Raw genomic sequence first — 21,018 nt, forward strand, 5'->3', positions numbered from 1 at the left:
CGGGCTCCTCCCTCCATGGGATTTTATAGCTCCCACAGTGCAGGGTTTTTGCTAATTTTAAATAAGCCAAGGCCTGCAAACTGCTACGTGCAGGCTTGAAACACACCGACCGATGGTAAATCTCAACCAGTCTTCACACTAAAAACGTTTCCTTAGCATCTTAACCCTCGGCGAAGACCTCCCTCTGCGCAGACCTCCCTCTGCGCATGCGCGTCGGACACTTTCCCGCCCCGCCCCCGCCCCTCCATATGGGCGTGGTCTGCTCTGCCGCAGGAGGTTGTGGGCGGAGTCAAAGAGCTACTTCCGGGATTTCCTCCCTCTCCGAGGAACAACCTTCTTTTTATGATTGGCAGTAGTTTCCAGCCAATAGTGATTGGAGAGGAGACTGACGACCCGACACATTTAGGAACTTCTCTTCCGAGTTGACCAATTGCAAGCTCTGGAGGGGGCTGAAGTGACGGGCGTCTGTTTTGACTAATGAGAACTTGGCTGCGAGTAAGCCAGAACCAATCAGCAGCGAGAAGGCCGGATCCTGAGGCGGGGTTGGAGGTTCGGCAGTTGAACCGCTCGCGAGGAGGGGAGTCCCGGGAGAAGGTGAGAGAAGGCTAGGGCTGCTGGTGCGCGGGTCGGGGAAAGCGATCCTGGGGGCGAGGGGGTGCTCTGAGGGGAGAATGGGCTGAGCAGGCATCTGACCTAGTAGTGTGAGAATCGGGAGGGGTTGCCTTTAACACGGGTAGGCGCTTTCGTGAGAGGTTGTGAGACAGAGGGTAGTATGTGAGTCGGAGGGTGTTTTTTGTTTCGCATGACGCTCTTGAAAGGGGAAAGTGTGTAAAGTAGGATACAGCAGATGGTGAAACGTAGAAATGCCCTTGTAGGACAGACTTGCAATTTAATGGGAGGTTTTAAGACAGAGGGTAATTACAGCGCGATGTGGAGTGGTGGAGGTCCCTGCCATCAGTTAACAAGCTTTGATTTGGGTGGAGGGCAGGTGAAGAACAATATTGTGGGAAGGAATGAGTGAAGACTCCAGCGATGAGAGTGTGTTTTGACGACTTATGAAGGCTTGTGATACACGTAATGTTTACCGAGGGCTAACTGTGTGACAGGCACCTACCAAATGTTGCACGTGAATTAACTCAGGCTTGTTAATAACGCCACGGGTGGTTAAGAGTGTGGGCTCTGGCATTGGGTTGCTTGAGTTTGAACGTTGGCCTTGCCACTGGATGAGTTGTTTAACCCTCTGTGCCTCAGCTTCATCACCAGTAGAGTGACCTTCTCTCTTCTCTGGCTATATCATTCACCTGGTGGCCTTACCCAGTCTCTTGGTTTCATATGCTGCTGCTGCTAAGTCACTTCAGTCGTGTCCGACTCTGTGAGACCCCATAGACGACAGCCCACCAGGCTCCCCTGTCCCTGAGATTCTCCAGGCAAGAACACTGGAGTGGGTTGCCATTTCCTTCTCCAATGCATGAAGGTGAAAAGTGAAAGTGAAGTCGCTCAGTTGTGTCCGACTCTTCCCGACCCCATGGACTGTAGCCTACCAGGCTCCTCCGTCCATGGGATTTTCCAGGCAAGAGTACTGGAGTGGGGTGTCATTGCCTTCTCTGCTTGGTTTCATATACTCTTTATGTAATGATGTTTATAAGTGTGTATATCTCCATTTGGAGTCTCTACCCTGAACTCAAGGCTCATATGTGCAGTGGCTGGCTCTTCTCTACTTGGAAGTCCAGCTGACACACAGACTTCAAAAATGTGTCCCAAACTAAACTTGAAGTTTTCCCCTTCAGCCTCCAAACCTAGTTGATGACAGTTCCATCCTTCCAGGTATTCAGGACAGAAACCCTGGCGTCGGCCTTCACTCCTTCCTGTTCTCTCACCCATGTACTGTCCGTCAGTCAGCAAATCTCATGGATCAACCTTCAGAACACATGGGACTTCCCTGGTGGCTCAATGTTAAGACCGCGCTTCCAATGTAGTGGGTGCCGGTTTGATCCCTGGTTGGGAAACTAAAATCCCACATGTCACACGGCATAGCTTAAAAAAAGAGAAAAACACCACATCCAGAATCCAGTCACATCTCACCACCTCCTTTGCTACATTCTGGCCTAAGCCATCACCTGTTCTTACCTGGTCTGTTGCAGTGGCCTTCTCACTGACTTCCCTGACTCTACCGTTGACCCCATGGTCAAGTTAGTTCAAAAGTCAGATCATGTTGCTCCGCTGTTCATAACCCTCCCATGGCTCCCATCTCATGCAGTAAAAGTCTTTGCCAAGCCTACGAGGCCCCACCTGATCCAGCTCCCCCTCCTCCATGCTCTCAAATCCCACCAATCCCACTTGTTCATCCTGCTTCAGTTGCCCCAACCTGTCTGCTGTCAGTCAAACATAGCAATAAAATCTCCACTTGGGAAATGCACTTGCTGTCCCCTCTGTCTGCACTGAATTCCCCCAGGCTCTCACTGACAACCCAAACCAAAATAGCTCCTGTCACCCTCTGGCTTTTTTTTTTTTCATAACACTCACCACTACTTGACGTAGATTCGTGTCTGTTTATATCCACTGGGCTGCTTCGATGTCCCTCACTAGAGTGGGCTCCAGGTGGATCTAGAACTCAGCAGCTGGAAACATGCATAATACTTAAAGGTGTTACTTGTACTGTTTCACCATTACATTTCTTGAGAGGTCTCCCTGTGATACAGGACAGGATCGTTAATCTTTGGGAGGGTGTTGCGTTGTGTGTTGGGGTCTAGATGGGGTCATAAACTGGGCAGAATGTGGTGGCCAGGAGCAGAAGATCTCAGCTCTAGTTTGTGCTGGGGAAGCTTGTGGGAAATGAAGATTCCTGGGCCCACCTCCAGAGATTCTGCCTTTAGCTTTGGGACCAGGCCCAGAATGCTGCCTTGTCACCAACTCCTGTGTTGAGACTGAAGGTCTGCAGCCCTTACTTTGAGAAACAGAGCTCTGGGTGGAACTCTTCATCGTTCAACTCCCATTTTGTAGTTTGCCTGGTGCTGGCCAGTGTTGGGAACCCTGAAGTGATTGAGGCAGTCCTTACCCAGCTTGGGAGTCAGGGAGGGCTTCCTGTAGGAGGGGACACTGGAGCTGAGACCTGGAAGATGACAGAGGAGTGAGCTGAGAGGAGAAGACCTTGCCTGTATCTCCAGTGCCTTGAACCCTGTCTCCTGGTATCGAGCATGAATTCACAAGCAGCTGCTGATCTGTGCCAGGCCCGGGGAGCTGAAGATATAAGAATGGTCAAAATGGCTGTGCCTTGATGGGCATATGGCTTACCAACTTATCAGCTAGTTGTACAGATGGTAATAGCTGACCAAATGCCAGGCACTATTTGAAGCATCTTATATATACTGACTAATTCAGTTCCCACAATAATCCTGTGTGAGGCGGGAGTTCTTATTATCTCTGCTTTACTAATGGGGAGAGGTTGGGAGAGTATAAATGCCTTGCCTGGGGTCACACTGCGGGTTAGGATATGAACCCTGGGGTCCCCAACTTACATTGTGTACTGTGCTTAAGGTGTGAGGCCCCATTTGGATTTGTTCTGGGAGGGAAAGGAGCAGAGGGTTAGGGGAGGAAATGGAAGGTAGTGAGGGAAGGCTGCTGAGGAATGAGTAGAGGGTGAATGTGCCAGTCCCTCATTGCAGGATTCCAGGCAAGTCTCAGTTTCATCTTCTGTAAAATGGGGGATGGTTACAGTACCTACCAGAGAGTGGAACTAACGGTGAATCATTGGTTAAGTGGGCATGGTGCTTATCTAAGGCAAAACGCATTTGAGGGATGGTAGGGGAGGGAGAGTCTGATACCCCAGGGGGTGGTGATGGGCTTCAGTGTGGAGGTCTGGATGGTGGGGTGTCTTAAAGGGTTTTGGGGTCTATACATTCCAAGGGGATAGTATGGAAGGCTTTGGTCTGTATTTTGGAGTGCAGGGATAAGGGAGAGGGGGATCTGTTCAGCCCTAATTCACCCATGTGATGGTGGGGGGCAGGGGCCATGAGCTTGGAATGGGGCTAGGAGGAGTTACTTAGGCCAGGCCGTGTGTTTGTGTGTATGTGTGTGCGCGCGCGCGTGTGCACATGTGCATGCGTGTGTGCACTAGGTCATGACTGGCTGGACTCTGGGTGTGGCAGATAGTGGGGAAACAACCATCAGGGGTGGGGACTGCCAGGGGCGGGGATTTACCCATGTCTGGTGTGGGAGGTGGTGATGTGGATTTGCTTTGGGGGAGCCCAGCGTAGAGGATTGTCAGCTCTGGTCAGTCCTGGGGTGACGGTTGTGAAATCTGAAATATCCAGGGAGCACAGTTTGGGAAGAGGAGCTGGGATGGTAATGCAACATTGAAAATGCACAGGTGGGTCACTTTAGTGAAAGATGGGAGGGCTGGGAGTTGGAAAATGAGTGTGTGTGTGTGTGTGTGTGCGTGTGTGTGTGCGCGCGCGTGCACTCATGCACTAAAACCATGGTGTCATGAGGCCAGAGAAATGGGGTTAGGTGTGTGGCCCAGAGTGGGGCGCTGGAGAGCCCACACTTAGTGCACAAAGTGGAGGTTCTGACGTCACGGGTTGACGGGGGTGGGGTGGGGGGCGGCGCCTCAAAGGCAAGGCATCCCCGCTGGGTTGGGGAGGGGGAACGTGTCAGGAAGCTGAGGCGGAGAGAAGCTAGGAGAGACTTGGTACTGGAACAAAACCAGCAACCAGGATGGGCCACTGGTCGGCCGTCCGTCACAGAGCACGGATGGGGGATGCAGGTAGAAGGACAGTGGGGGTGGGGTCGGGCGTGAAGGAGGGAGGAGGGGCTCAGGGTCTGGAGGATCGCAGGGTCCGGGCGTGGTGATCAAGGGAAGATAAATGGAAAATGTGGGGGGCAGGAGAGAGAGGGAGTTTACATAGAATTTTGAGAGGGAACGGAATCCAGATGAAATACGAGGGTTATGGAATACAGGCTGAAAAATGGGATGTGTGTGGAGTAGAACGTTGGGCCGATATGCGGGCAGAATCCAGACGGAACAGCGTAGGGGGGACAAAATTCAAGTAGAATGTAGGGGGAGCCCCAGTAGAACATGGGGGACTGGGAGAGGGGGGTAGTGGCCAGAATATAGGGAATGAGTGTTGGGGAGCTGGGGTCAGGAGGGGGAGAGTCGAACTGGCTGGGGAGTGTGGAGGTTATTCTGTCTAGAAGAGGGAATGGAGGAAGGGGAGCGAGTACAGTTTGTGCAGGTGAGGGAGGCAGGTGTAAGGAGAGGATTGAATTCGGGCAAAATATTCAGGGGCTTAATATCTGGGGACTGAGGTGGGCGGGTGTGTCATCAGGACAATTGGATGAGAAAGTCCCTGTTATCAACTGAAGGGCTATGAATGGGGGGCTTTTGTGCGGGAGTGGGTAAGGAGGAGGGTGGGGCCGGGTTAGCCGGAATGGGGTGGGGCAGGCCCTCTTCTTCCTCTGTCTCCCAGATCAGGTACCACTAGTAGGTTGGTGAATTAGGGGCGGTTAGGCTGTGTGGTTCATCAGGTGTTCCGCCGCTGTCTTTGACTCCTTGGTAACCCGGACGGCGCGGCCGCTGATTGGCTTGCGGCGTGGGAGGGGCAGAGTGGGTGGGCGGGGCCAGCGCTGCCTGGCACCCGTATTGAGGGCCAGGGAATGAGGGATATGTTGAAATGTGTAGCTGTTTGTTTGCCAGTAGGTCAGGAATTATTAACCCCCATTTCTAAAACTCCAGAGAATGAAAGTACAGTTGTGAGAGTGTGAATTTTCCGAGGGAAAGTGATCTCCAGATTTCATCAGCGCCTGCAAAACACCAGAGACGCCTTCCCCAAATAAGGTTAAGAGCCTGGACCTAGGGTCAGAGAAGCCTCTCAGGATGTCTGGGGCTCAGGCAATTGTCCTTGGGCCTTTGAGAAAGGGGATCTGTGGATGGGCTTCAGGAGTGGTATTCTGGGAGGCCCTGAAATTACTTGGCAAAGGTTTTGGATCTATTCATTTATCTGGGGATTCTTCAGAGATCTCATTAGATTTGCAAAGGCTCTCGAACTCTAAAAAGATTAAAAATCACTGACCTAAGAGATTCAGGGCTCTTTTTTTAAAAATAGTGGCACTTAATTTTATGTATTTATTTTTTGGCTGCGCTGTGCATGGCTTGCAGGATCTTAGTTCCCCAACCAGGGATTGAACCCAGGCCCTCTGCAGTGAAAGCAAGGAGTCCTAACCACGGGACAAGCAGCGAATTCCCAGGGCTCGTCTTTTTCTCAAAATATTAAATTTTCTAATATCAGACTTCAGGAAGGACTAAACTGGGGAAAGTATGAGGACTAAAGAGAAGGAAGGACTAAAGAGAAGGGAGTTAAGCACAGGAGGGGTCCCTGTGAGCTGGGTGGGGGGGCAGCTGTTGATAGCTCTGTCTTTGGAGCACCTGTGGGACTCTGGACAGAGCTCTTTTTCTCGCGGAGCCGCAGTTTCCCCATCGGTACACTGGGGAGAGAATGGGCTTGCCTTGTCTTTCTAGTCCCTTTCAAGCTCAGAAACAACAGCAAAGTAGTAATAACAAGAATAATGATGGTCGGGTGTGGGGATGAAATAGATGAAGAGGATTAAGAGGTACAAACCTCCAGTTATAAAGCAAGCCACATCATATAGTCAATAATATTGAAGTAACTTTGTACAGGCACAGATGTTTCCTCAACTTACCGTGGTGATCATTCCACCATGTGTGCAGATGTCAAGTCACCATGTCATACACCTGAAACTAACATAATGCCCATCAATTGCATTTCATTAAAAAAAAGTGATGATGCTGATACGTATTGAATGCTTGGTGTGTGTCACACGTGGCTCAATTTTGCTGAGGATTTTTACATGATTAATTCATTTAATCTTTACGCCAATCCAAGGAGATGAATGCTGTTATCCTCCTATGGGCTTACAAAGGCCTGCAGGAACATCATCTAGCCCGTTACATCTCTGATCTCCTCACTTTCCCCTCTCCCTCCCTCATGGTGACCTCCTTGCTGTTTTCAGAACAAACTAGGAACATCCCACCTTGGAGCCTTTGCCTGGCTGTTCCCTCTGCTGCCAAGTCGCTTCAGTCATGTCCGATTCTGTGTGACCCCATAGACGGCAGCCCACCAGGCTCCCCCGTCCCTGGGATTCTCCAGGCAAGAACACTGGCTGTTCCCTCTACATGGAGCCTATTCCCCAGATATTCACCTGTCTCCTCTCTTCCCTCCAGGCCTCTGCTCAGTGGGGAAGGGGTGGCCCTTCCTTGGCCCCCTTAGCTAAAAAAGAGCAACCCCACCCCCTAGCATCCTCTTTCTCCTCTTCTTGACATTTTTACGTCTCTAACTATTGCCACCCTCTTGAGGGTAGGGATAGAATCTGGTTTCTCATCATATCCCCAGCACCCAGGATAGCATGTGCTTTATTTTTTTTTTAAACTGGAGTACAATTGCTTTACAATGTTGTGTTAGTTTCTGCTGTACAATGTATATCAGCTATAAATGTACATATATCCCCCTCATCTTGAGCCTCCCTCCCACCCACCCTCCACCCCACCCCTCTAGGTCATCACAGAGCACCAAGCTGAGCTCCCTTGCTGTATCTATTTTACAAGTTAGAGTATATATATATCAGTGCTACTCTCCCAATCCGTCCCACTCTCTCCTTCCCCCTGCCTGAGTCTTTAAGACCATTTCCTACATCTGCATCTGTATTCCTGCCCTGCAGGTAGGTTCCATTCCATATCAAATGGTTCCAAATCCTTACCATTTTTCTAGATGCCATATATATGTGTTAATATACGATATTTGTTTTTCTCTTTCTGACTTAATTCACTCTGTATGGCAGGGCACGTGCTTTAAAGGTAAGGAATCTGGCTCCAGGAGAGGTTAAGTTTCTCGCCCATGTACACGCCCAGAGCTGAACCTGGTTATGAACCCAGGCAGCCCGGGGCTGGCATTCTGAATGACTCCCTAGAACTCAGGGTGAGGATGGAGGCCTGACCCCCTCCTCCAGCTTCTCTAGCACTAACAGTGAGTAGTAGTCCTGTTGGCTAAGAGAAAGTACTTGTACTTGCAATGGACTAATGAAGAAGATCAATGATTAACTCAGTGTAAATGCTTCAAGTGTCTCATGGAGAATCTGTAAGCCTTGCACTGGCTCTCCTCTTGACTTGGGCCACTCTCCTTAGAGGTAGCCACATGGTTTGTTCCCTGACCTCCTTCAGTTCTCTGCCCAAATGTCACCTCCACAGAAGGCCTGCCCTTGACCCCCTATTTAAAATCTCTGCCAGCCTGATCTCAATGCTCCATCTCTCTTTCCAGCTTGACTTTTCTTCACAAACATTTGGATAAATGAATAAGTAATAAATATATAATGCATATAAGGATTAATAAATTAATAATAGTGTTAATCATGATTCTCTTATTGGAAATCATATATTCTATTAATCAGCATATATTAGGCATAATAACATGCAGAACACAGTTCCCAGGGCCTTTATGTGTATTGTTCAATTTAATCCTCATGACAGCTCTATGAGGTAGGTGCTGTTTCTGTACCCATTTTCCAGATGAGGAAACTGGAGCACAGAGAGGCAGAGTCTCTTCCTAAGGTGGTGCATGGTGGGACCAGGATTTTGGCCTTCCAGCTCCTGAGCCTGGGCTCTCAGCCCCTCTGGGTCTCTGTCTCATCCGCCTCTCCAGGGTCACTGGCCATGGACCAGCCAGCTGGCCTGCAGGTGGACTATGTCTTCCGGGGCGTGGAGCATGCCGTGCGGGTGATGGTGTCTGGGCAGGTGCTGGAGCTGGAGGTGGAGGACCGGATGACGGCCGACCAGTGGCGGGGCGAGTTCGATGCCAACTGTGAGTGTGCCTGCCTGGGTGGGCTCGCCTGTCCTTCCCCAGAGTCAGTGTCTCCCAGAAGATGAGGCCAGTCTGGATCCTGCCCACCTGCCCCTTCTAGCTGACCAGAGCTCTCTAAGGTGGGGAGGGTGTGTAGGACTCATCCCTCAGGCCAGAGGCACTGGTGTTGGGGAAAGGTGGAAAGCTTGGGTGCATTGCCCTTGGGCTGGGCAAGTGGTCAGAGCTCAGGAAGGACTTTTCTCTCTACCTAGTCATCGAAGATTTGACTCACAAGACAGGGAACTTCAAACAGTTCAGCATCTTCTGTAACATGCTGGAGTCGGCCCTCACCCAGGTACGGGCCAGGGTTGGGGGAGGTTTTTGTCCTCTGGGTCCCCGGGGGGGTAGATGCCCGTCTGATGCATGCAAGACCTTCTGCTTCTCTTTCATTGAGGAAATAGGGCTGTCTCTTCTTCTTTCCAAATGTACACGGCGTATTCTCATTGTAATTGTGACGACAGTGATTCTCATGGAGACAATTCAAGTCACAGAGAAACGTAGAGAAGAAAGTGAAAATCACTGCATTCCTCATGCTCACTCCTGGTAATATTTTGTTAGTATTTTGATGAAAATCGCTCCAGCCATCTCTCCATTTCTTTATTCACTTGTGCACGTGTGTGGTGTGTATATTTGCAGATCTCTAATTTTACCGAGTTGAGAAATTGCCCAAGGTATCCTGTAACCTTTAAAAAAGATCCAGCAGTGTTTCATAAAAAATTTAGTCATGTCAGCGGATGTAGCTAATCATTTCATCTACTGGGAATCTGTTGTGTGCCAGGCACTGGGAGTACAATACTGAACAAAAGAGACAACAAAATCTGCCCTCACGAACCTGACATTGTAGTGCTCCCACTAGACAGACAGTTGGAAAAAAATATATGTCAAGTAGGTGAAAGTATTAATAGGAAAAAAAGAAGCAGGTTGCAAGGTAGATACTATTCAGACACCGTTTGAAAACTGTGAACTGCATGATTTCTCGGATTATGGATAAAATTACACTCATAAAATTGTGATGATACTAATGTGTGTGACTTAGAAAGTGAGAGTCTTAATTCCCTTTCTATCTTCCACCTTAGACTGTTAACATTTTGGTGTCTGTAGGCAGTATAGCATAGTGGCCAAGATTATGGATGCTAAAAGTCAGACTCATCGCTACCACTTACTGCTTGGGTGCCCGGGGCCAATTACTTCCCCTCCATGTCTTAGTTTTCCCATCTGTAATGTGGGGATGATAGTCCCCTTTTCAGAGTGTCATGCAGGCTAAATGAGTTATATGTAAAAAGCTTAGAATAGTGCCTGACTCACAATAAGCACTAAACAGGTGTGGTCTGTTTTTATTATTATTGTAACTTTTGAGTTTGTCATCCTTGTTAGTGGGTGCTTAGCATTCAAGTGTACCCATGCACATGATTTATTTAACCCAGAGGTTCTCAAACTTTTTGGTCTCAGGACTGTTTTATATGCTTAAAAATTACCGAGGATACCAAAGAGCTTTTGTTTATGCCTGTTTCATCTAGCAGTATTTGGTTGCCATGTCATAAATTAAAACTGAGAAAAATATAAAGATATTTATGAACTCATTTAAAAATAACAGTAACAAACCTGTTATTGACCTAAGTAATATTTTTATAAATAGCAGCCTCAAAACCAAAATTATTTAGAAAGAAATGTAGTTTTTTAAAAAACATTATTGCAAATCTCTTTAATGTCTGGCTTAATAGATAACTGCTAGGTCCTCATGTGCTTCTTCAGTCTGCTGTGATGTACATGCAAAAAAAAAAAAAAAAAACCTTCTCAGGGGGATATGTAGCCGGCAAAGGGAGTCCTTTAATAGTTTTTTCAGATAATTCTGCTCACATATTAAAATCGGATACATGGTAGTTTCTGAAAGGTTTCTTGCAATGTGGAATCTGAGACCATATCAATGAATTTTTCCTATTCTGTCATATTAAAATCTATTGCCATATCTTGTACTTTGCAAGTATCTTTTTACCTATTTTGTAACATCATGGATTTGTAATATCACTTGTAACATCACGAGTTGGTCATTTGGGAAATATTGCTTCATGGAATTGTGCAGATCTTTCAGAGGCTGACACATTTCATTAAACAGTATCAGGAAGTCACATTTGTTAATATCCTCACTGATCTGGCCAGGAAAATCTTTCAACATTGAGAAGCCGTCAAGCCCGCAGTGGCAGGCGCAAGTTTTCTAAAATTTGAATTTTCACTTTAAAGGTTGAATTTTATCGTTGCCAACAAATACTGTTAGCTGTTTTTCTTCAAGTGACGGGCTCACTTTGTTCATTTTTGAGAAAATGCTTGCCACACATCAAAGACTAAATAACCATAGTTTTGTCTGTCAGTACCTTTTCAAGTAAAAATAGTGTTCCATGAAAAAGTGGCTAATTTAGCTCCAAATTCAGCCCCACAAGTGCTTTTCTTAGAAAGTGTCATACTTGGATATGCAGCCAAATGTGGACTTTCTGTTTTGTCACACAGAGTAGTTAAACATCTGTGTACTCAAGGGTCAAGATTCAAGAAAGGTAATAAGTTTTGCAGGTTCGCCGGGGACATTGCTAGGTTTCATTTTCTGTTCCTGTCTATCTGTTTCTTCGTGCGTTTCTCCGGGCTCCCCTCCCTCTGTGGGGACTGTATGGCAGCAGCGGAATAAAGAGCAGTTGATGGCGCATTCGACGCCCCTGGCTTGAATTCTGCTAACCAGCAGTTTTACCCACCATGCCTTCTGTACCATCAGTGCACACGTCAGCACAGCAAGGAAAGGCAGATGACATCTTAGTGTGATTCCGCAAGTTGTTTTGACTGCATGTACTCCCCTAAAAGGGTCTTGGGGACCCCCAGGGGTATGCAGGCAACACTTGGAAGTCACACCACTAAGCTGTCTCCTGTGGCTGAGAGTTGCGGTTCTTTCCAGTTTGTCCCTCTGATGATGTCCTGTGCCACACGGCCATCTTGACCCACAGCCTACCACAGTTGGGTAGGCAAGCCCAGCTAGCCCAGCGAATGATCAGGGCATGGCCTGGGTGTGTGGGTTGTGTGCTCTGGGTGTGGCCATGTTGAGTCTTTTGGCAACTCGTCCATTCTCTCCAACAGAGCAGTGAGTCGGTCACCCTTGACCTGCTGACCTACACAGATCTGGAGTCCCTGCGGAACCGAAAGATGGGGGGCCGCCCAGGCCCCTTGGCCTCGAGGTCTGCCCAGCTCAACTCCAAGCGCTACCTGATTCTCATTTACTCTGTGGAGTTTGACAGGTGGGTGCAAGGGTACCCACCAGGCTGGTAGCTGGTGGTCAGATGGAAGAGGATGTGGCTAGGACTTAGGAACTACTGGTATCCAAGGCAAGGTGGAGATATTGCTTAAGCCTTGCCTTTGGAATCTTCAGTGTTGAGGTTTCTGTCATTTAATATTGTGTTTAGCTGCAAGTATCAGGATAACCATTGCCAGGGCCTTGAACAATAGTTTATCACATAACAAGATGTCTAGGTAGGTGGCTGCTACTCAACAGCTTCATTAGGGACTCAGGCTCCTTCTCTTTTTGTTTTTCTTTTGTCATCTTTGACGTATTGGCTTTTTGACCTCATCCTTATCTCTTCATGGTCACAAAATAGCTGCCGGACCTCCAGACATTGCATCTGTATCAAAGCAGAAGGAAATGGAACAGAACTGTGGTTGCTAATTGTATCTACTGTTTTCATCAGGGAAACAAAAATGTTCCCAGAAGACTCTCAACCAATTTCATGTAGTAGTGTTTGGCCAGAAATGGTCACCTGTTCTTTCCCAGGTGGATTCTTGGCCTCTGAGATGCCATGATTCTAATCCTTCTCAGGATTCACTACCCGCTGCCCCTCCCGTACCAGGGCAAGCCGGACCCTGTGGTCCTGCAGGGCATCATTCGCTCACTAAAGGAGGAGCTGAGCCGCCTTCGAGGGCTGGATGGCCAGGACACTCGGGACGGCCGGGAAACTGAGATCTGGCACCTGCGGGAGCAGTGAGTCTTGGGGGTGGGGTGGGCAGTGGGGGCTGGGGGAGGGGACACATCCCATCATGCACCGCAGGACCCAGTGCTTAGCAGTGTTGGAAAGCTGGCCCTCCCTCATTCCCCAAATATTTATTCTGAGCCCCTCCTTTGTGCCCGCCGTGTGTTAATGGTGCTGGGGACACAGTAATGACTGAGACAGTCCTGCTTCTTTCCTCCTGGGGCTCCTAGTCCAGTGGGGGAGACAATGTCTGCAGGCAGAGAAGATTCACCATGGATGAGGGAGTGCAGAGGAAGACCTGACCCTGCCTGGCGAGGGTGGGGTGTTCCAGGCAAAGGGCAAGGCAGGTGCAAAGGCAGGGTGTGAGGCAGGGCTCTATTCAGTTGAATCCACCTACACCGAGTGCCTCTTTTTTGCTGACCTTTCCCTGTCCATGATGTAGTGCCAGCCCAGGGGGCAGAGACTTTGATCACATACCCACCTGAGTATATTGCAAATAGAGATGGGGTGAGACAGGAAAGGGAGCCTCTGCTTTGGGAGGCTGTAGCAGGAACCTGGTAGGTTCTTGGGGTGCGGAAGAGTGTTCTAGGCAGAGGGAACAGCATGTGCAAAGGCCTTGTGCTAGGTGGCAATGCTTTGAAAACAAGGGAACTGAAAGAGTGAAGTGAGGAAAGCAAAGGCTCCTAGCATACTTACTGAGTGCCTGCTGTATGCTTGGGACTTGGTCTCCATCTGGTGGGGGTCCTACACAGTCAGTTCAGTTCAGTTCAGTCGCTCAGTCGTGCCTGACTCTTTGCGACCCCATGAATTGCAGCACGCCAGGCTTCCCTGTCCATCACCAACTCCCGGAGTTCACTCAAACTCAGGTCCATCGAGTCTGTGATGCCATCTAGCCATCTCATCCTCTGTCGTCCCCTTCTCCTTCTGCCCTCAATCCCTCCCAGCATCAGAGTCTTTTCCAGCAAGTCAACTCTTCACATGAGGTAGCCAAAGTATTGGAGTTTCAGCTTCAGCATCATTCCTTCTGAAGAACACCCAGGACTGATCTCCTTTAGAATAGACTGGTTGGATCTCCTTGCAGTCCAAGGGATTCTCAAGAGTCTTCTCCAATACCACAGTTCAAAAGCATCAATTCTTCGGCACCCAGCTTTCTTCACAGTCCAACTCTCACATCCATACATGACCACTGGGAAAACCAGATCCTTGACTAGACGGACCTTTGTTGGCAAAGTAATGTCTCTGCTTTTCAATATGCTATCTAGGTTGGTCATAACTTTCCTTCCAAGGAGTAAGTGTCTTTTAATTTCATGGCCGCAATCACCATCTGCAGTGATTTTGGAGCCCCCCAAAATAAAGTCTGACACTGTTTCCATTGTTTCCCCATCTATTTGCCATGAAGTGATGGAACCAGATGCCATGATCTTAGTTTTCTGAATGTTGAGCTTTAAGCCAACTTTTTCCCTCTCCTCTTTCACTTTCATCAAGAGGCTTTTTAGTTCGTCTTCACTTTCTGCCATAAGGTTGGTGTCATCTGCATATCTGGGAGAAGGCAATGGCACCCGACTCCAGCACTCTTGCCTGGAAAATCCCATGGACAGAGGAGCCTGGTGGGCCGCAGTCCATGGGGTCGCTGAGTCGGACACGACTGAGCGACTTCACTTTCACTTTTCACTTTCATGCATTGGGGAGAAGGAAAAGGCAACCCACTCCAGTGTTCTTGCCTGGAGAATCCCAGGGACGGGGGAGCCTGGTGGGCTGCCGTCTATGGGGTCGCACAGAGTCGGCCACGACTGAAGCGACTTAGCAGCAGCAGCATCTGCATATCTGAGGTTATTGATATTTCTCCTGGCAATCTTGATTCCAGCTTGTGCTTCTTCCAGCCCAGCGTTTCTCATGATGTACTCTGCATATAAGTTAAATAAGCAGAGTGACAATATAAAGCCTTGACGTACTCCTTTTCCTATTTGGTACACATTGGGGAGGGCTAATACTATTTGTAGTATTAATACCAATATCTAATGTTTATTGCGGAGACGGCAATGGCACCCCACTCCAGTACTCTTGCTTGGAAGATCCCATGGGTGGAGGAGCCTGGTGGGCTGCAGTCCATGGGGTCGCTAAGAGTCAGACACGACTGAAGCGACTTAGCAGCAGCAGCAGCAATGTTTATTGAGCATTTAACTGTGTGCCAAGGACTCTGTTCAGTGCTGTATGATTTAATTCATTTAATCCTCCCAGAGTAGGCACTACTGTCATTTTATATAGGAAAACTGAGGCCCAGAGAGGTTAGAGAATTTGTCCCGTACACAGTGAAGTAATATGGCCAGGCTCAACCTTGAATCCAAGCAATCAGCTCAAGCGCCTTTTCCTTCCTCGGCCACTGCGCTCGCGGCAGGACAGCGCTCAGGAAGGACCAGACCTCTCCGCTTTCAGCTGCGGGAACTCTTTGGGCTGGAGAACCCTGTGATTCTTCCTGGTGTGTGTGCATGTGTTTCCCAGGATGGCCACAAGATGGCGCCTTCTGCCCTGAGAGCCATAGCCAGGCAATTCTTACCTTCCTCTTCCCAACTTGAAGTTAGGGAGTTTGGAAAGAGGCCAAGATTCATTAATTCACTCATCCAACATTTAATGAGATCCTACGGTGTGCCACGTACACTTCCCGGCCCTATTTGATGTTTATTGAGCCATCACTCAGTGCTGGACACAGTCTAAGCACTCTTTATAGATTCCTACAACCTCATCAGTAGGTGTTATTATTATAATCCAACTTCACAGAGATATGAAGTGAAACAGCCCCAGGTCACACAGCTTGTAAGAACTGGAATAGAGTTGGGTACAGTCAGCCTGGCCACAAAACCCAGATCCCAACACCGGGTTTGACTGGAGAGCTGGAGGAAGGATACAGATAGAAAACAGATAATCAGGCTGATCAGTGATTGGTGTTGGGAAGGAAGTGTACAGAGAGCCGGGAGGCAGAGACTAGAGAGGTCTGACCTCACCCCTGGCTGGGGTGGGGGGCCAGGCAGTCTTCACTGGGGACTTGATGTTTGGAGGATGAGTGGAGCCATTCCTGCCAGGAGGAGGAGAGATGGTTTAGGAGGAGGGAACTGCATTTGCAAAGAGCATTGTGGGAGAGGGAGGTGGGAGGAGAGGAGGGGACGGGAGAAGTCAGCTGGAAGGGACCAAATGAAGAAGCTCCTTGGAGAGTGTAGGGGAGGCACAGATTTTTAAAAAACGTTTAGGAAAAATTCCACGCATGCACAGAAGTAGTATAACACACAGGTACTTGTGCCCCAGCTTCAATGGTTATCTAACACATTTTCCCCATCTTATTTGATCTACACCCTTTCCTGTCCTCTGAGAAGCAAATCCCAGATGTTGGATCTCCTCTGTAAACATTTCAGTATGTATCTTTTAACATATAAGGTTATTTTTGATAAAAGCAAACAAACATAAGCGCTGTTATGACATCCAACAAAACTAGCAAAAATACCTTAATGTCATCTGATACCCTGGGTGTATAAATGTCTTTTTGTAATTTGCTTGTGTGAATAAGTATTCAAATATGGGCCCACATTAGTTTGTTGATGTGCTGCTTAAGTCTCTTAATTTATTACACCCCCCTTTACCTTTTTTCATGCTGCTTTTTGTGGAAGAAGCCAGGTTATTTATACAGTTTCCCACATTCTGGATTTTCTTTTCTTTTCTTTTTTGCCACATGGCTTGTGGGATCTTAGTTCCTCAACCAGGGATCCAACCCATTCCCCTCTGCAGTGGAAGGAAGGGCAAAGTCTTAACCACTGGACCACCAGGGATCTTGTTGATTTTATCACTGTGATTCATGTTCAGTTCAGTCGTGTCCGACTCTTTGCGACCCCATGAATTGCAGCACACCAGGCCTCCCTGTCCATCACCAACTCCCGGAGTTCACTCAAACTCAGGTCCATCGAGTCCGGGATGCCATCTAGCCATCTCATCCTCTGTCGTCCCCTTCTCCTTCTGCCCCCAAATCCCTCCCAGCATCAGAATCTTTTTCCAGTGAGTCAGCTCTTCGCATGAGGTGGCCAAAGTATTGGGGTTTCAGCTTTAGCATCATTCCTTCCAAAGAAATTCCAGGGCTGATCTCCTTCAGAATGGACTGGTTGGATCTCCTTGCAGTCCAAGGGACTCTCAAGAGTCTTCTCCAACACCACAGTTCAAAAGCATAAATTCTTCCGCGCTCAGCTTTCTTCGCAGTCCACTTCTCACATCCATACATGACTACTGGAAAAACCATAGCCTTGACTAGACCCCTGTATTTCCCGTGAAGTGGTTGTTAAACCGACAGGCTAATCAGATTCAGGTTTCTGGGACGCCTTCCTCCGTGGTGCTGTGTATCTGTCTACTGTTAGGTGACGTTGGGACTGGTGGGTGTGGATGCTGAGAGCTGGATCCCTGTCTTAAAAGGTCCTGTCAACCCAGCATCTCTTGGTGGTTTTTATTTGCATTTCTCTAACGCAAGCGGTGCGTGCCCACCCGGGTGGAGAAGGGCAGAGTATGGGACCGTGCCCCTCACCCGGCCCCGACATTCACCTTCTACCTCCTCCTCCCAGGGTGTCGCGCCTGGTGTCTGAGAAGCGCGAGCTGGAGGCCCAGCTGGGCAGGTTGCGCGAGGAGGCGCTGGCCGGGCGGGCGGCGCGCCAGGAGGTCGAGTCGCTGCGCGGGCTCGTGCGCGGCCTGGAGCTGGAGCTGCGGCAGGAGCGCAGCCTCGGGCACCGCGGGTCCGGCCGTCGAAGCCAGGATTGCCGCCGCCTGGCCAAGGAGGTGAGGGGGCGGGGCGGCCGGCGGGGCCCGGACTTTGGCTTCAGTCTGGACCTCCACGCCCCTCTTCTCTCCGTGCAGCTCGAAGAGGTGAAGGCGTCGGAGCGGAGCCTGCGTGCGCGGCTGAAGGCGTTGAACACCGAGCTGGCCCTGTACAAGAGGGGGTGAGGGGCGCGCCCGGGGCGGGGCTTCGGCGCTGCGGACCCGCCTGCGGGTGGGCTCCAGGGCGAGATGGGCGGGGCGGAGCCCAGGTGACTGGGCGGAGCCTGGGCGACGGGGCGGGACCCAGATAGGTTGGAGAGGACTGGTCCGGCCTGAGAGGGCGGGGATGGAGGGACGGCAGGGACCTAATGGGCTGCCAGCGGCTTCGGGAAGGAGTCAGTAGTTGAAAACGATGGGCGGGGTCTGTAGAGAGATGGGCGGGCCTGAGGCGGCGTTCGGGAGGCCAGACCTGGAGCTAGGGGCGGAGCCTGAGGGCTAGTTGAGCTAGTTGAGCGAGGGGGCGTGGCTAAGCAGATTGGAATCCGGGTAATATTTGCTGGCATGTATTGGGGTGCGTGTTGAAAAATTGGGAATGATTTCCAGGGAGCTTGGGAGACCTCTGGGAGAAGAGTCTACTGAGAGGATGTGTTAGAATGTAGGGAACTGACAGATGGTTTTTTTTTTAAGGAGGTGGTTGGGGGGTTCTGAGTGGGTGAAGCTTGGGAAAAGAGGTCTGTGAGGGCCGTGTGTAAGAAAGCAAATGTTAGGAGTTGACGGCGGGGCGGGGTGGGACTGAAGGTTCGGAGATGGTGCAGTCCGGGAAGAGTGTTGTTACCGGTGGGAAACTTACAGTGGGTTGGGTCTGTGCTCCCAGGAGACGGACCCCGCCGGTGGTGCCGCCCTCGGTGCGGGAAGATCGGGCTTCCACGTCCCGGGAGCGCTCCACGTCGCGTGGCCGTGGCGCCGCCCGCTCCTCATCCCGGGAGAGCGGCCGCGGGGGCCGGGGTCGAGGCCGCCCTGCCCGCCCCTCGCCCTCGCCCACAGGTCCGTGACGGCCCTGCCCTGCCCGTGGGAGGAGGTGTGTGGGACTAGAACTGTGGGGGCGTGATCCGGTAACCCCAACCTCCTCTTCTCTCCACACCCCACCCCCACCCGGTCCTAGGTGGTCGCGTGCCCCGTTTCGACCCGACAGCCTTCGTGAAAGCCAAGGAGAAGAAGCAGAGAGAGATCAAGATGAAGTTAGAGCATGTTTCCTCCTCACCTGCCCGTAGCCCTGCCCTTTTCCCTGCCGCTCTGAAGCGTGCCCGCATCCAGCCCTTTCTCCCATCTCCATCACCTGTCGCCTGCTCCTGCTTCCCCCGACCTCCATCTCCTCTCCTGATCGCCAGCCTCCCCTCTCCCCCTGGCTTGTCTCTCACACCCCTTCGTGGTCTGTGTCTCCGCATGGTTTTCTCCTATTTAGCTGTGACCCGCAGGGGCGCAGCTACGCCTTTCCCGGGACTGGGCGCACAGGTGGACGTCTCATTTCTCGTTCCCCAGGCAGCAGCAGCGGAACCGATTGGGCAGCGGAGGAAGCGGGGACGGCCCATCCGTCTCTTGGTCTCGCCAGACTCGGCCGCCGGCAGCGGTGACCGGTCGAGGAGACGCGGCTAACCGGTCCCGAAACCGCAGCTCCTCGGGTAACTGGGCTGGCGGGCGGGCTGGGCGGGACTGTGGCCGGTGAGGGAGGCTCACACTCTCCGTCTCCCCCTAGTGGACAGTTTCCGCAGCCGCTACTCGTCCGCCAGCTCCTGCAGCGAGTTAGAGGATTTCTCTGAGTCCCTCCCTAGAGGGTAAAACTTGGGCTGGGGGAAAGGACCGCCTCCAAACGGATGTCTGGGGAGATTCGAAACACTCTTTCGAGGGGAGATTGGGTGATGGAGGCTGGAGCCTTGAAACCGAGGAAGAGTGCGAGATGGGAGGTGCCCCAGACTTTTCCCATTGGTCCTGATCACTCCCTCCTCTCAGCGTTCGCCGCCGCCGGGGGAAGCCGCCCAGCCCCACCACGTGGAGTGGGTTCAATACGGTGAGTGCCTTCCCTGGGGTCGGGTTGTAAAGGGCGATTCGGAATTCCGCTGGAGGCAGTGTTTTGAGACCTTTGGGTTGGAGGGGAGAATGACCGTGCGGTGGACGGTGGCTGTTTAGTCCCTCAGTCATGTCCGACTCTTTGCGACCCCATGGATTGTAGCCCGCCAGGCTCCTCTCTCCATGGGATTTCCCAGGCAAGAATACTGGAGTGGGTTGCCATTTGCTTCTGCAGGGGGATCTTCCCGACTCAGGGATCGAACCCTCACCTCCTGCATTGGCCAGCAGGTTCTTTGCCGCTGAGTCACAGGGGAAGCCCACCGGGAGGGCAGGGGATGCCGGTTAACAGCAAGGCTCTGGCCTCAAATTGCCAGGTCTTAAAACCTCCCTCTGCTTGCTATAACCTGTGTGATTCAGGGAGTTACTTAGCTTCTGTAGCTATCAATAGTTTCTTTATCAGCTAAATGGGAATAGTAATAGTATTCACCTCAGAAGATTCTGGTGAAGATACAAGGAGCTTGTTTTGCATAAGTGCTCAGCAGTTGTCACCCCTTGTTTTTATGAGGTCCTTTGGTTCTGGTGGGATTTGGGGGGTGCGGGAATAGAGGGTGCCTGACCCCCTTTCCCGCCATCCTCAGCAGCAGAAGTCCACCCCCCTTGAACGCGGTCGCCATCAGAGACGCCTGGCCAGTTCGGGGGGCTGGGTTCCCATCAAAGGTGAGCCTGGGACTCTACACCTCCCCCTCTCCTGCCCCAGAGCCCACTGGGATGGTACCGAGGACAGGATTTTGGGCCCCTTACAGACCCCACACCTACGCCTGCTCTCACAGAGTACAGCTCAGACCACCAGGCGGCTGACATGGCCGAAATAGATGCCCGCCTGAAGGCCTTGCAGGAATACATGAACCGACTGGACACGGGGTCGTGACCTCGGATGCTGACTGGCGCTCCTCCAACCCCACCCACCGCTGGATTCGGCGTGGGGGCGGGGCCGGTGTGCCCTGGCCCCGCCCAGGCCCCACCCCTCCTGGTGCGCTTGGGGGTCTCAGGCTTGTGAGGCCCCATCCCACCCCCTCCCGCAGGCATGGCATGCTCGGAGGGAGGGTAAGTGAGTTTTGTAAATAAAAATATTTGCCTTTGGGATCCCTCAGTTTATGACTGAAGGGTTGGGGTGGAGTGGGGAGAAATGAAGATCTGGTGGCTGGGATGGCAGGGTGTGTAACTGGGACCTGTGTGTATTTCTGGCTATGACTTGGGAGGCAGATGGG

At 50.9% G+C, this 21,018-nt stretch overlaps 1 protein-coding gene across 2 annotated transcripts; it reads left to right on the forward strand.

Moving 5' to 3' along the window:
* Nucleotides 1–558: 558 nt before the first annotated feature.
* Nucleotides 559–20,828, forward strand: CCDC61 (coiled-coil domain containing 61). 2 transcript variants are annotated; one of them, XM_052656398.1, is made up of 14 exons: nt 559–594; nt 8,709–8,867; nt 9,119–9,201; nt 12,021–12,178; nt 12,754–12,915; nt 17,497–17,707; nt 17,786–17,868; nt 18,561–18,730; nt 18,849–18,924; nt 19,226–19,365; nt 19,440–19,518; nt 19,694–19,751; nt 20,389–20,467; nt 20,581–20,828. In XM_052656398.1, exons 2-14 carry the CDS (start codon nt 8,720–8,722, stop codon nt 20,676–20,678), a joined length of 1,545 nt encoding a protein of 514 aa, XP_052512358.1. In that variant the 5' UTR covers nt 559–594; nt 8,709–8,719; the 3' UTR covers nt 20,679–20,828. The 2 variants fall into 2 exon arrangements, with proteins under 2 accessions (XP_052512358.1, XP_052512357.1); XM_052656397.1 differs by lacking the exon at nt 559–594 and adding an exon at nt 4,666–4,762.
* The last annotated feature ends 190 nt before the right edge of the window (nt 20,829–21,018 follow it).

Source organism: Budorcas taxicolor, chromosome 18, assembly GCF_023091745.1.
Source record: "Budorcas taxicolor isolate Tak-1 chromosome 18, Takin1.1, whole genome shotgun sequence".
Classification (NCBI taxonomy): domain Eukaryota; kingdom Metazoa; phylum Chordata; class Mammalia; order Artiodactyla; family Bovidae; genus Budorcas; species Budorcas taxicolor.